Raw genomic sequence first — 13,058 nt, 5'->3', positions numbered from 1 at the left:
ACCACCTGGCTTCAGTCTGCTTTCTTATAGAACCCAGGACTGCCAGCCTAGGGTTGGCAGCACCTAAAATGGGCTGAGACCTCTCCCAGTAATCACTAATTATGAAAACGCCCTATAGCCAGATCACTTTCTCAATTAAGTTCCTACTTTCAGACGACTCTGGCCTGTGTCAAGTTGACATAAAACTAACCAGTACAGGTTCAATTGTGTTGCTGATATACTCCTGGGTAAAGGGCCTGCCCTGGAATGTGGCCAGCATACCAGGGGTCACATCCTTAAAGAAAACAGACTTCTTTTCCCCATAGCAACCAAATGCCAATAGCTCCTCATGTATGAATGGACTTAGTGGTCCTCATGCAAGCTAGAATTTTTTTTTCTGGCATGAGCTTACACATGTCTTGTGCACCCTGTAATGGTCATTGTGAGTTCCTGTGCGCAACTGTCCTGTTGTGTCCAGAAAACAGTCATTCACCATCTCTGGTGCTTACGGTCTCTCTGCTTCTTCTTCCTCAACGTTCCCTGATACAGATGTCCCATTTAGGGCCGGGCACTTCCATAGTTTCTTCTTATTCTCTGCTCTTGATTGGTTATGTTCTGCTAATTGCCATCTACTGCAAGAAGAAACTTCTCGCAGGAATGAGAGATGAGCCAGTCTATGAGTATATCAATAAGTCATTAGGAATCATTTTAATGGGGGGCTAGATATGATCGTATTTCATGGTACACAGTATGAACTTCCCAAAACTAAAGGAAAAATTCATCTCGTTGAAGCACTTGTTAGTAAGATGTTGACTAACATAAGCAGAAAATGGAAAGATGGTCTCCATTCCAGATAAAAGAGAAAACAAATACTGGATTATACACCGTTCTCAAACAGAAAAAAAAAAAAAGAAAAAAAGCAAAGCAAGATCTTTGAAAGTTCACAGACCTCCAAGATAGTTCTAGGCATTTCATCCTTTTATACAACCTATAAGTAGTATACACCATAAAGAAATCCATTCATGTTTCTGATTGGTTGCCCATCCCTTCCTACCTGCCCACCTGCCTGTCCTCTACAGAACCCTAATCTTTACTTTTAACCATCTTATTTTATTTGATATCTTAACACTCAAGTCTTTTAAGGCCATTACAGAGGGAAGGAGAAAGCAATACAAAGAGAGAACTGATGTCTGGGAGGAGCTGGCTCGGGGGAGCATGAGGACTTGAATTCGGATCCTTCACGCTCATGTAAAAAGCCAAATGGTCAAGTCATATCTGTAATCCAGTTCTGAGAGGCAGAGACAGGAGCATCCCCAGGGTCTGGCTGGCCAGACAGTCTAAGCAGTTCCTATGCTCCAAGTTCAATGTGAGCCCCCACCTCAAAAATAAGGTGGAGAGATGGCTCAGTGGTTAAGAGCACTGTTCTTCTAGAGGTCCTGAGTTTGATACCCAGAAACCATATGGTGGTTGGCAACCATGTCTAGTTGGATCTGATGCCTTTTTCTGGCATAAAGGTATATGTGACAATAAAGTACTCATATACATAATAAATAAATCTTAAAAAAGATAATATGGAGAATGATAAAGACACCTGATGTCAACCTCTGGCCTCCACATGGACCCACACACACACACACACACACACACACACACACACACACACGACAGTGTGACACAGGGGAGGAGATAACGAAAATGAAAAGGGAGACTCAAACCTGTGTGTTTGCACAACCAGGACATCTGCCATCATCTTGCTGAGCCTCACTGTCTTCAGCGGGGAGAATGAAAATAATACTGAAGACACTATCGTGAGAAAGAATAAAGTAGACATTGTGTCACTTGTTACACAATAGACTTCCAATAAATTTAACTTCCTCTCCTCTTTCCTTTTCTCCCTTTGGAAAGTACTCGGGATATAAATTATACATAAACAAATTACATGTTCCGCTGAAAGTCCTCAGACATGATTAATGTAACCAATAATAGCGTTAATATTAATAGCGGGCTCCTCCAGCGGCAGCATCCTGACTCCGACAATCAATCTGCACACGCCAGCCTTGTCGCCACATGACAGATAGCACTCAAGGTTTACCCGGGGAGCTGGGGAATGCACAGTCTTTTCCCTTTCCCCATTTTCAAAAATATTCCTTTTTCGTGTTGGGAAATGTGAGAATGGTGGAGAAGCCATTACTTGCGGCACCAAGTGTAAGTAATATATCCCCCAAGAAATGAAAACCGGTGACGTGATAGGAACACACTGCGAAGTTCAAGTAATAGCGGAGGCTGGGAGGTTTAGAACAATCAAGAACGTGCTGGAATACGGATGGCGGCTGCTCACTGCCTGTTGCAGTGCCTTTTCCCTGGGAATTCACAAATGAATGTTTGTTCAATCCAGATAGGCCACGAGCAGGAACCGAAGTAATGATCGGGTCCAAGTCTATCTGGGGGAATCAATGAGTTTGCTGAGCATGCTCACAGACGCATAAGTAAGAGGTTGTCTGAAGCCTTGTGGGTGGCCCCCAAACAGTTTCACCACCGGAAAGTCCCACCGCAGCATGAGTGATGACTTCCCCCAAACTGCAAAGGTGGAGCCCCTGCTTCAATGAACTTCCCACCTCTTCCAGACTTCCTTAGACCATAGACAGTTGGGGCAGAATTATAGGTGTAGAAGGTAGGGAGGGAATAGCTAGAATCTTAGGTGAGGGTCTAATGACCCTCCCCAAACCTTCCTTCTTTTGGAAGGTCAACAAGCCTGATCTTGTTTTCTGTAGGTAGTCATAGGCTCTCTGAAGAAGATGGTAATTGCCGGGCGGTGGTGGCACACGCCTTTAATCCTAACACTTATGAGGCAGAGGCAGGCAGATCTCTGTGAGTTCGAGGCCAGCCTGGTCTACAAGAGCTAGTTCCAAGGACAGGCTCCAAAGCTACAGGGAACCCCTGTCTTGAAAAACAAAACAAAGGAAAAGAAAAAAATAGTAATGACTGGTAAGTTTGAAGGGCAGTGGCCCAACGAATGTATGTGACCTTAATGGGGGTGCATATTATCTCCCCAAAGGAAAAGCAAACCAAAGCAAGGGGCTTAAAAGAAATATCTAGATATTGAGACAAATCCCAGCCTATCTGGTAAGATCTCATAAGCCCACTTTCAGAACCTAACTGGGATAGGGGAAATACTTTAAACCTTCCAGCTCTCAAATCCTAACGAGTTTATGGTTTGGCATTTCTTGACAATTGAAAGAGAAGCAAACAGACTGGCTGCGAGGGTGGGGTCTGGAGCCAGGCTGCCTGAATGGGAACTTCTGTGCTTCCGTTTGCAGGGCTCATCATACAGATAAGCTAGAAAAGGCCCGCAAGGTCTACGGTCCCGCTCTTGGCAGCAATAGACAGAGACAAGCGGCAGGCTATTTCCTTGTCCCTGGTTAACTGGAGCTAGCCTGGGGCTAGAGCAGCTCTTCCAAGTACCAGGTACTTGGACAGATCTCATCTTTGACTACATTGTGTTCATTCCTCAGGTAAAGTCCGATCTAGTTTGACTTAGGCCAAAACTCAAATTTTACATTCCCAAGTCCTCCTAATGCCTGTCCTTGCTACCTTCACCCTCCCGTGTCAGCATGTGCAATTTCCCTTTCCATCAAAGGGAGGGGGTGCAAGGATCTGCCCGCTCACAGGATGGAGGCTCATGAGCAGTTTGAGATCACTGCAGGTGGGCGTGATCAGTCCCACCTCACTGATGCACCCAGCTGATGCAGTGCTTTATGGGGAAAGGGAACAGGAAGGGAGCAATGGCACGCAGGTTCTTGCCAAGTGTTAAGCACCACACCAGGGTTTCAAATAGTCATTAGTCCTGACACTAGCCTGCTCAGCCTTCATTTTAAAGACAAGGAGCACCTCAGAGGGACTTGTGGACCCTCCCAAGGCCAAGTGTGAGTAGGCAAACCCGGTATAGCATCTGCACCGAATGATAGTTAACAGGATGAGATACGGTTCCGAGCGTAATTCTATTTTTGTCTGTTTACTTTGCGATGTTTTTATTATTTAGAATATCTAATGTCGTGTAAATGACAGGTAAATGCAGAGTTGAAGCAACGCCAAGAAAAGTGTCCATACACATTTAGTTTAGACGTCACCCTGCTGCGCTCCACTTCCCTGACCCCTTTTTCAGGGTACCCCTCTGCCACTACACTTCCCCTTTTCCTATCATCTCGCCCGTGCTCTGTCGACCTCGCTGCAGCTAGAATATGTATCACCCCGAAGAAAATGAGGGGAGCTAGAGAGATGACTTGATGGCTAAAAGCACTTACTTCTGCAAAGGACCTGGGTTTGGTTCCTAGCACCCACATGGTGGCTCACAATGGTCTGTAACTCCAGTCCTAGAAATACCTTGCTCAGCTGGTCCTTCATACATGTACTGCACATAAATACATGGATGTAAAATACTCACAAAAAGAAATGTTTGTGTTTTTAATAAAAAAAAAATTTTTTAAGTATACATTTTAGTTTATTTAAACCAGACTAGAAAGTGGTCCAAGGTGGGTGGAGAGATGGCTCAGAGGTTAAGAGCATTGATTGCTCTTCCAGAGGTCCTGAGTTCGATTCCTAGCAACCACATGGTGGTTCACAACCATCTGTAATAAGATCTGGTGCCCTCTTCTGTCATGCAGGCGAAACACTGTATACATAATAAATAAATCTTTTTTTTTAAAAAAAATGGGGGGTCCAAGGGATGGAGAAAGAGCCCAACTTAATTCTTATGCCTACTGGCCAAATAGTCCTCAGCCTGGATAGTTACTGATATATCCTTTCCCCTTCCCCACTCCTCCCAGATCCTGCCTTCCCTATTCATCCAACTACGTATTCCCTCTCTGTCTCTTAAAACAAAAAATCAGCCTAGATGGCCATCGACAGATGAACTCAAAATGAATGGAGACACGTACACATGGTGTAATTCTATTCAGTTGTAAAGCAAAACTAAGTTATGAAATTCATAGGAAAATGGATAGAACTAGAAATCATCATATTGGTAACCCAGGCTTAGAAGGTAAAATACCACCTCCTTGCTTGTACGCAGGCCCTAGCTTCTATGCTCGTTCACAGGTCCTAGCTTCTATATGCTAACCATGGTTAGGAGTGAGCATAGGGGAAGGCAGGAGAAACTAGAAAGGGGCGCAAGGGATGGAGGAGGCCAAGTCTAATTCTTACGCCTACTGGCAAAATAGTCCCCACCCTCCGACAGCTACCAATGAACAGTGCCTAGTATACACTAGGGTTTACCAAAACCAGAGCAAACCTCAAAGCCCCTCTAGATCTAATGGGCTGTTGGGAGACCCTGCTAACCCCTCTGCCATTGTGGACTGTCCTGACGCCACTAGGGGGAGCCCTCGTGTTGGGCGCATGGAGAAGCGGGAGGCCCAAAGGTCTCTGGGGCCCAGGACTGTCTCCAGGATTTTTGTACCTGGGTAGAGGGGACTAGAGTGCTGAGTGAAGGTAACTGAAGACCTACGGTCTTGAGGAATGGGAGCAAAAATGACTGTGCGCAGTGCTGAGAAAAACGAAAGTCCTGCAGTCTGTCACCTGTCAAGAGATAAGAAAACAGGTGGCTTCCTCACCCGCCCTCCTCACCTGCCCTCCTCTGCTGCCCCTGTTAGCATAGGGGAATCTTATTTTTAAGAACTTGGAAGCTGGGCGTGGTAGCCTGCCTTTAGTCCTAGTCCTAAGGAGGCAGAAGTAGGTGAATCTCTGTGAGTTCGAGACCAGCCTGATCTACAAAGTGAGTTCCAGGACATCCAGGGCTGTGTAGACAGACCCTGACTCAAAACAACAACAACAACCCAATAATAGTAGTAGTAGAAGTAATAAAAAACAGGTTAGAGGCCATTTCAAGTCATACAGCCAGTTTGAAGCCAGTTTGAGTGTGAGACCCTGCATCAAACAATAAATAAACACATAAACAGATTTTCAGTCATAAAAACTATGAAAACCAGGTAGGTTGCATATAATTCAGGGCACAAGTTGTCCACCCTGCCACCTCCAATCCCCATGACGGCTGTGTGACTGACCTCCCTGCCCCCCAAATCCAGGAACTGAAGTTTGGCTTTCCCACCAGGACCAGCTCTGAGCAAATAAATCAGAACACAACGCCCTCTCCGAGTCAGCCAGAGCCTCTTTGCTTCAGTTTCCACCAGCATCACTAGGGATTAGTTACAGCCATTTTTCTGAGCCCCTGTTCCTGACCTGCTAAAATGAACACAGCGGCACTTCCGGGGCTACCTTTAAGACTTAAAGGGGGCCATGCATTCAAATACCCATCGCACGAGTCTTAAAACAGGTGGAGTTATTTTAGCTTCCTTTCTCGCCCCCATTAAACGCACCTGCCTGCTCCACCACACTTTAGGCTTTCTTTTCTCCAACCCTGAGCAGCTTATGTGGAATTAAGCTCCCATCAACGGGGGGCGGAGTTGGGCGAGTGAGTGTGTCACTAGTGGAGACCAGTGTCCCGAGCCTCACATTCTAACTTCAGGGATCAGATGCATTTGACTCTCAGCAACTCCCCCGGGTGGGATGTGGTGGGAGAGGACCGGAGGCGGACACAAAGTGAAACCCTTGCAGAGGAGTGAAGGCAGGAAGCCTGGGGAGCAAATTAACAGAGTGTCTGCCCACTTTCTGCCTCCTTCCCCCACTCGGGCAGGTCCAGCTGGGAGGATGGAGAGCCGCCCGCGCCCAGCCCCGAGAGAGGGTGGAGCCACAGCCCAGGTGGAGCTGGTGAAGAGCCCGGGCTCCAACGTGTCCCAGAAGAGGGGAAGTGACTGCAAGCTGGCTGGCGGACGCAGAGCACTGTTGGCGCCAGGATCCAGCTCTGGGAAGCTGAGATTGTTCACCAGACGCTGCCTCGGAGGACTACAATGGAAGAGGTAAGACACCCGCTTGGGTATGGGCCGTCTGCGTGCCACTTAGCGAACTTTAGTTCCTTCCAAAGGTGGGATCGCTGGGAAAAGAGCCAGGAAAAGTGTGTCAGGAAAAGTGACCAAGTTCGTCAGGTCTCCAGCTAGGAACATGTCATGCTTGATACGCTCGGTCAGCCTGTGTCCTGTTTCTCCAAAGCTCTCTTTAACCCAGGACCCAGGCATTTAGCGGCTCCGAGAGCCCCGGTTCAAGTGCTTCTCACTTTGGTGTTGACTTTCCCACTCTTTCCCACCTTTGCTGCGGCAGGTGGGTGTCTAGGTCCAAGGACAGAGCATGACTCTGGGAAAAGGTGGCCTTGCAATGTGCCCAGTGGATTGTGACTTCACGTCGCTGCTCCCTATTAACTCTGTGGCCGGGGACAAAAGTCCTTGTGATCTTGAGTCCTAGAGCGCTCCTAAAACAGAACTGTACCAGAGTGGATGCTTTGTGAGACCCGAGGTACCTGAAGAAATAGAGCCCAGGCTCGTAGTGGTAGTACCCTAGAAACAGACAAGAGCCTGGAGAGGCTAAAGCCAGTCTGAGTCACACAGGGAGACCCTGCTGGGTTTTGGTTTTGGTTTTGACAAATGCGACAAAAAAAAGTTTGGACTGGCTGAATGAATGCTGTTGGCATATGCAGAGATTTTGCCTGGCTAATCCCGTCTTTCTGTTTCCTTCTCGAGTTCTTGCTCCGCTGTTCTGTTCGTAGCTGTCTTTTCACAAGTGCCCATGCTGTACCATGCATAGATTAAATATTTGGAAGCAAATCATGTATTTCCGAAATTGTGATACTTCTCACCCAGATGTTTGGTTTACAATCAGGATGGGGGATCCTTTCCTCTGTGGCTGGTCAGGGACAGCTCCTGGGTTTTAAAAGGGACACCTGTGTCTCTGGCTTCTCACTCTGCCCAGTCGGTGGGGATTTTGGAAAAGAATGAATCAAGGAAGCCAGTCCCGTCTCCTTGCAAATTCCCTCAACTGTCATATAGCGATGTTTAGACACTTATTCTTTTTTTTTTGGGGGGGGGGGTGGAAAGTGTTGTTTGTTTTTATTTTAGAAAAGGTCTTACTTTATAGCCCAGGCTGGCTCCGCCTCTCAAATGCTTGGACTACAAGCCTATGTCACTGTGCAGGACCCTATTCTTCAAATGTTGGGACCCTCCTCCTCCGTGATGGCAACTTGCCAAGATGAACTGATCCACGGGGGTTCAGGAAAAGGGAAAGCTACTGGCATTCTGCCCTCCCTGCCTAGCCAGGGTCGGCTCTGTCGACATTTCTGCTGACAATCAATCTGATGGGGCCGGAAGGTCATTGACCCTGGTGTTTTTTAGGTGAGGAATCTGAAGGACAGAATATTACAGCTACACAGTTGTGATAGCACCAGCCAGAAGCAGGGCTGGGGTCTAGTCTCTGGTTCTTTAATCATGGCAACTGGGTGCCAGCTCTAAAGCAGGCGGCACTAGCAAGGGTTAGTTACTCCAGCGGAACAGATAGGATGTTTGGCGGTTTAGAGAAAAAAAGTGCAAAAGGGCATATTTGTTACCTAGTAACATTTTATAGGACAAGAGAAGTGAGTACACATTCTCCTCTGATCAGAAAGACTAGGGGAAGAAATATGGGAACCAAGTGGTAGTGGTACACGCCTTTAACTGTAGCACTCTGGAGACAGAGGCAGGTGGATCTCTGTGACTTTGATGCCAGCCTGGTCTACAGAGCCACGGATAGCCATGTATACACAGAGAAACACTTATCTCCAAAAACAAAACAAACAAAAAGAAATATGGACAGTTCCTCACCTTGAAAGCAACAAAACTGAACAGAAATTTAAGGAAATTAGACGGTTGGTCATGTGCATGTTTTCCAGGGAGTGAGTCTACCAAGAGGTACTAGCCGATGCTAAGACAAAAACTGCTTGGTTGAGCTGCAGCCAAATGCAGACTAAATGGAACAGAGGAAGTAGGGGGCAAATGTTCACATCGTGGAAGCGTGGAACCCTCAGTATAAACCAGCATTCCCCAAGGATTGCAGGTAGCTGGGCAGCACCGTCTGGCTTACATTTCCTAAGAGTCATGTGGCTGGAGTTTGGAAATTAGAAGGTCTGAAGGGTAAGCAGGTAGCTGCGTGGCCCAGTAGAGGGAAGGTACAGGGATCTATGCAGGAGGAGAAGTGGCTCAGGCCAGACTTAGCAGGGATGATGGTTATACAAGTGTCAGATTCTGGGTCCCTGACTGTGGGATGAGCGAAGTAATGATGTTTTGGCTTTACAATGCACAAAAGAGACACACATCTGGTAAGAACTACTTTGAGCTGTGAAGTTTGAGTTCTTCCTGGCCTAGCCAAGTGTGGTGCTGTATAGGTGAATATTCTATGTGCTCTCTGTTGCTAAGCACTGAGATTCGGTAGACTGGATGTATCAACTACATTTTTAGCTTATGATATTTCTGATATTCTCAACTTAGCATGGGATTATCATGCCAATATCCTGTGATAAGTCAAGGTGCATCTGTATATTAAAGGTAGGATCAGCATGATACACTGATTAGAGGAGGGAGTGAGGGGGGGAAGGGAGAGGATGCTGAGGACCCAAAGGCGTGAAGACTGAGCTTTCAGAAGGATGGAGCCGGAATTTTCTAGGCTGACATAGTACTGAGCAGTTTAGAAAGACACCAGGCGTCAGTTTTAGACATGGCATGATTGAAGGGCTGATTATACAGAGGAATACTCAGCTTCAGAGTTCAAGGGGAGAGGCCGAGGTGGGGGAATTATCAGACAAGGTCTACATCAGAACAGTGCTGACAACGAGTGTTGTCAACGATTGCATGGGGTTAAAGCTGCCCTCACATTCTCCAACATTCCTCTCCAGAGGGGAAACCATGCTACCTGTGCTGTAGCTGGGCAAAATTGCAGGCTGCCTCAGACACTGTGGGCTTCTACACTTGGCACTGTGGGACTTCACAGACTCCTAAGAGGCCATGCTGTTCCCACCTTGTTCTGATAACTAATTCTTGTAGCCCCCAGCTGGGTCTGCAGCCTCTGCGCAGCTGAAGGTAACTTCATGTAGACCCTGACCCGACAGCTCTGGCTGAGCCTAGCTTGCCAGCCTTCCCCCAAGGTTACTCTCAGAGCCCCACAGACCATACCAGCATGAGGTAGACGCCACAGAATGACTTTTACCAACCGGGCTGGGCCATGTCAGTATTCCCTTCCTATACAACTGGGAGATACAGAGGAAGGTGGGGATTTGTTTGTTTTAGGCCACTCAGTTTTCAGTTGTCTGGTTCTGCATTAGCAGGTATTAGAACAAATGGATACCTTTTGTTCATTTCAGTTATTGAAAGAAAAATTATGTTTATCTGGGCATGGTGGTACATACCTCTGATCCTGGCATTTGGAAAACTGAGGCAGGAGAACTGTAAATTCAAGCCCAGCCTGTGCTACTTAGTGAGATTCTGTCAAAAAAAAAAAAAAAAAAAAACACAAAACAAAAAAAACAAGTTAGGGCTGATCTAACATTAAAGGTGCCACACACCTTTAATCCCAGCGCTCTGAAGACAGAGTGTATGTATCTCAGAACTCAAGACCAGCCACATCTACGTACGGTTCCAGACCATTCAAGGTCACAGCACTGAGACCCTGTCCTAAACAAACAACAGCAAAAACAAACAAAAAAGACAAAAACAAAAGAAGAAACAACTAGTCTTTCTTATAGATATATGGTTCAGAAGAAGTCTATGAGATCTGGTTTGATCTGGCTCAATTGTAAAACACTTGTCATCCCAGCATGAGGATCCAAGTTCAGTCCGCAGTACCCATGTCAAGAATGTCAGGTGTTACGTGGGATATATTTATAATCCCCTAACAGGAGAGACAGAGACTGCAGGATCCCTGGGGCTTGATGGACAGCAGTCTGGCACAATCAGTGAGCTCCAGGTTCAGTGAGTGCCCGCCTCAAAACCCAAGGTGGGCGGCTCCTCAGGAGCCACACCTGAGGTTGTCTGCTGCTCTCCACATGCGTATGAATATATGTACATATCCATACAGACATACGCATGCATCTTCTACACAGACACTCCTGGGGGTACTTTTAGACCCTCATACTGAGGGGTTGGTAAACTCTTTGTGAAACTCAGAGTTAAGTGGTAGCCCACCTGTGTCAGGCGTGGTTTCGGTTGGGGCCAGTCTTGTCAAGAGAGAATTGCAGCATTTTTTTAGTTAGGGCTTACCGGCCACAGTGTCACCAAATGGAGCTTGAATGTTTGATGGATGAGCTTGGGCCACATTAAGAATCAAACCGCATTTAAGTTTGCCTCTGCCCAGCGGCAGCCGAGTGATCTGAGCTAGTGCTGGAGTCGGGAAATTTCTCAAAGTCCAACCTGTTTAACAACTCCCATTTTACAAGGAAATCTGAGCCCCAAAGGCAGAAAGCAGGCGGCAGTTTTGTAACTACTCATCCAGTGCCTGTACCTTGGGCGCCCAGAAAGTGTTCTTGTTCATGTTGGGTTGGAAGATCACACGAGGCCCGGCTTACGTTATCTCATGGACATTGAGCAAGCATCTTCCACATGCCAGGCCCGACATGAGCATCTGAGAGGGACCTGTCTTACATGCCAGGCCTGCTAGTTGGCTCATCTTTTCAGAAGATGTAGAGGAGGAGGAGGAGGAGGAGACCCAGCCTCAATGGCAGCAGTGCAGCTGGGTGCCTAGTCCAGCGTGGGAACTCATTTGAGGAGATGCTGTCTGAGCTGAGGAGTGGGTAGCGATGTATGAGAAGAAGAGGTGGAGGGCATGGGGTGGAGGGCAGTAGACAAAGAATCAGAGATCCAGAATGTGGTAGGGACACTACCACAGGGGACACTCTTGAGGCAAAGTGTTACTGAGTAGAAATTTTTTTAAATGAAAGTAAGTTGCCAGAATGGAATCCTAAGATTTAGAAAGGAGAGAAGCTGAAAGGCCCTTGGTGCTATATATGTTTTATTCTGAGAACTGAAGGAGCCACTGGGGGGGATAGAGGAGCTTTTCCTTTAAAACTCAAGGTTGAGCTGCATACCCTGAGATGGTCCTGAGGCAGTAAGACATTACCAAGATCACATTTGACTATAAATTTGGCTGGAATCTAGGTCTGAATACCTATGAGACATCATTTAGCAATGATTCAAGAGGAACGTTTGGGCTTTTTACCTAATCTGATGTTTAAGGAAAAGGTCCTTAGGGAGCACCTAAATAATGAAGGTGCCAGCTGTTTCTTCTTGTGTTGCATCTGCAGTCCACAAGGATCGGTCCCTAGGGGTCCACCTGCAGTGACAGTCTCCTGCTGGTGAGTCTGTCTGTGGAGAGTAGAAACAGCTGTGATTAAGAGGTTTCCATCAGAGCAGAATGTGGTGGTACACACTTGCAATCCCAGAACGCAGAAGGCTGAGGCAGGAGGACTGCTGTGAGTTCCAGGCTAGACTGGGTTATGGGGTAAGACCCCATCTTTAAAAAAAAATTCTCACTTGTATTCTGAGGGAAAAGAAGACACCCTGTTAAGTCACCACATAAAAGACTAGACAGCTCGCGTCTGTCGTGGCTGGGAGGCTGGGAGCAGCATCCTCCTGGACTGTCTTGTTTGGTCCTTGCTGGTGAGAAAGGAAATTACCTGTATCCTTGCCAGTTCATTCCTCATAGCAAGCCTTGCCCCTATCCCACCATTTCTTCCAAGGGAAGAGTCAAATCCCCCTTCTACAAATCATTTGCCACCATTTCTCCTGAGAGAAGTGTTCCAAAGTGGGCACTGCTGGCCATGCCATTCTGCTGCTGCATCTTGCCAGCTGTTCTCCATGCTGGGAGGTGGAGCCCATGCAAGCCAGTCCCTCCCCTGACAAGGCTGGTGGTCTTGGTACCCACCCCATATCCTCCCACTTTAGCCATGATGCCCTGTCCCCCTGTCCCTGTTCCAATCTGGTGTTTCTGTAAGCATCCTCACCCAGAGGCATGAACTCTTGCTGGTATGACTAAAATCAGGCCTCACTTTCCCCAGAATCCCTCCACACCTTCTTGGCCACAGTTGGCTTCTCCTTTCCTTGCAAGACACCAGGCCCTTTGAGTAGAGCCAGGTGTGAGGTCCCAGGAAAGAAGGCATTGTCCTACTGTAAGAGACAGGA

General features: G+C 47.2%; 1 protein-coding gene across 4 annotated transcripts in view; it reads left to right on the top strand.

Annotated features, from left to right (window-relative positions):
- The first annotated feature begins 6,728 nt into the window (after positions 1 to 6,728).
- Positions 6,729 to 13,058, top strand: part of Fyb2 (FYN binding protein 2) — a 106,381-nt gene continuing 100,051 nt past the window's right edge. For all 4 annotated transcript variants that reach the window (XM_050136341.1, XM_050136339.1, XM_050136338.1 and 1 more), the window contains exon 1: positions 6,729 to 6,887. In XM_050136341.1, coding sequence (XP_049992298.1) covers positions 6,879 to 6,887 — 9 coding nt within the window. In that variant the 5' untranslated portion in view covers positions 6,729 to 6,878. The remainder of the gene's footprint in view (positions 6,888 to 13,058) is intronic.

The sequence above is a fragment of the Alexandromys fortis genome, unplaced genomic scaffold (assembly GCF_014885135.2).
Source record: "Alexandromys fortis isolate MF-2015 unplaced genomic scaffold, M_Fortis_MF-2015_v1.1 scaffold_13, whole genome shotgun sequence".
In the NCBI taxonomy this organism is placed as follows: domain Eukaryota; kingdom Metazoa; phylum Chordata; class Mammalia; order Rodentia; family Cricetidae; genus Alexandromys; species Alexandromys fortis.
The sequence above is the reverse complement of the archived record's forward strand: the minus strand, read 5'-3'. Positions and strand labels throughout refer to the sequence as shown.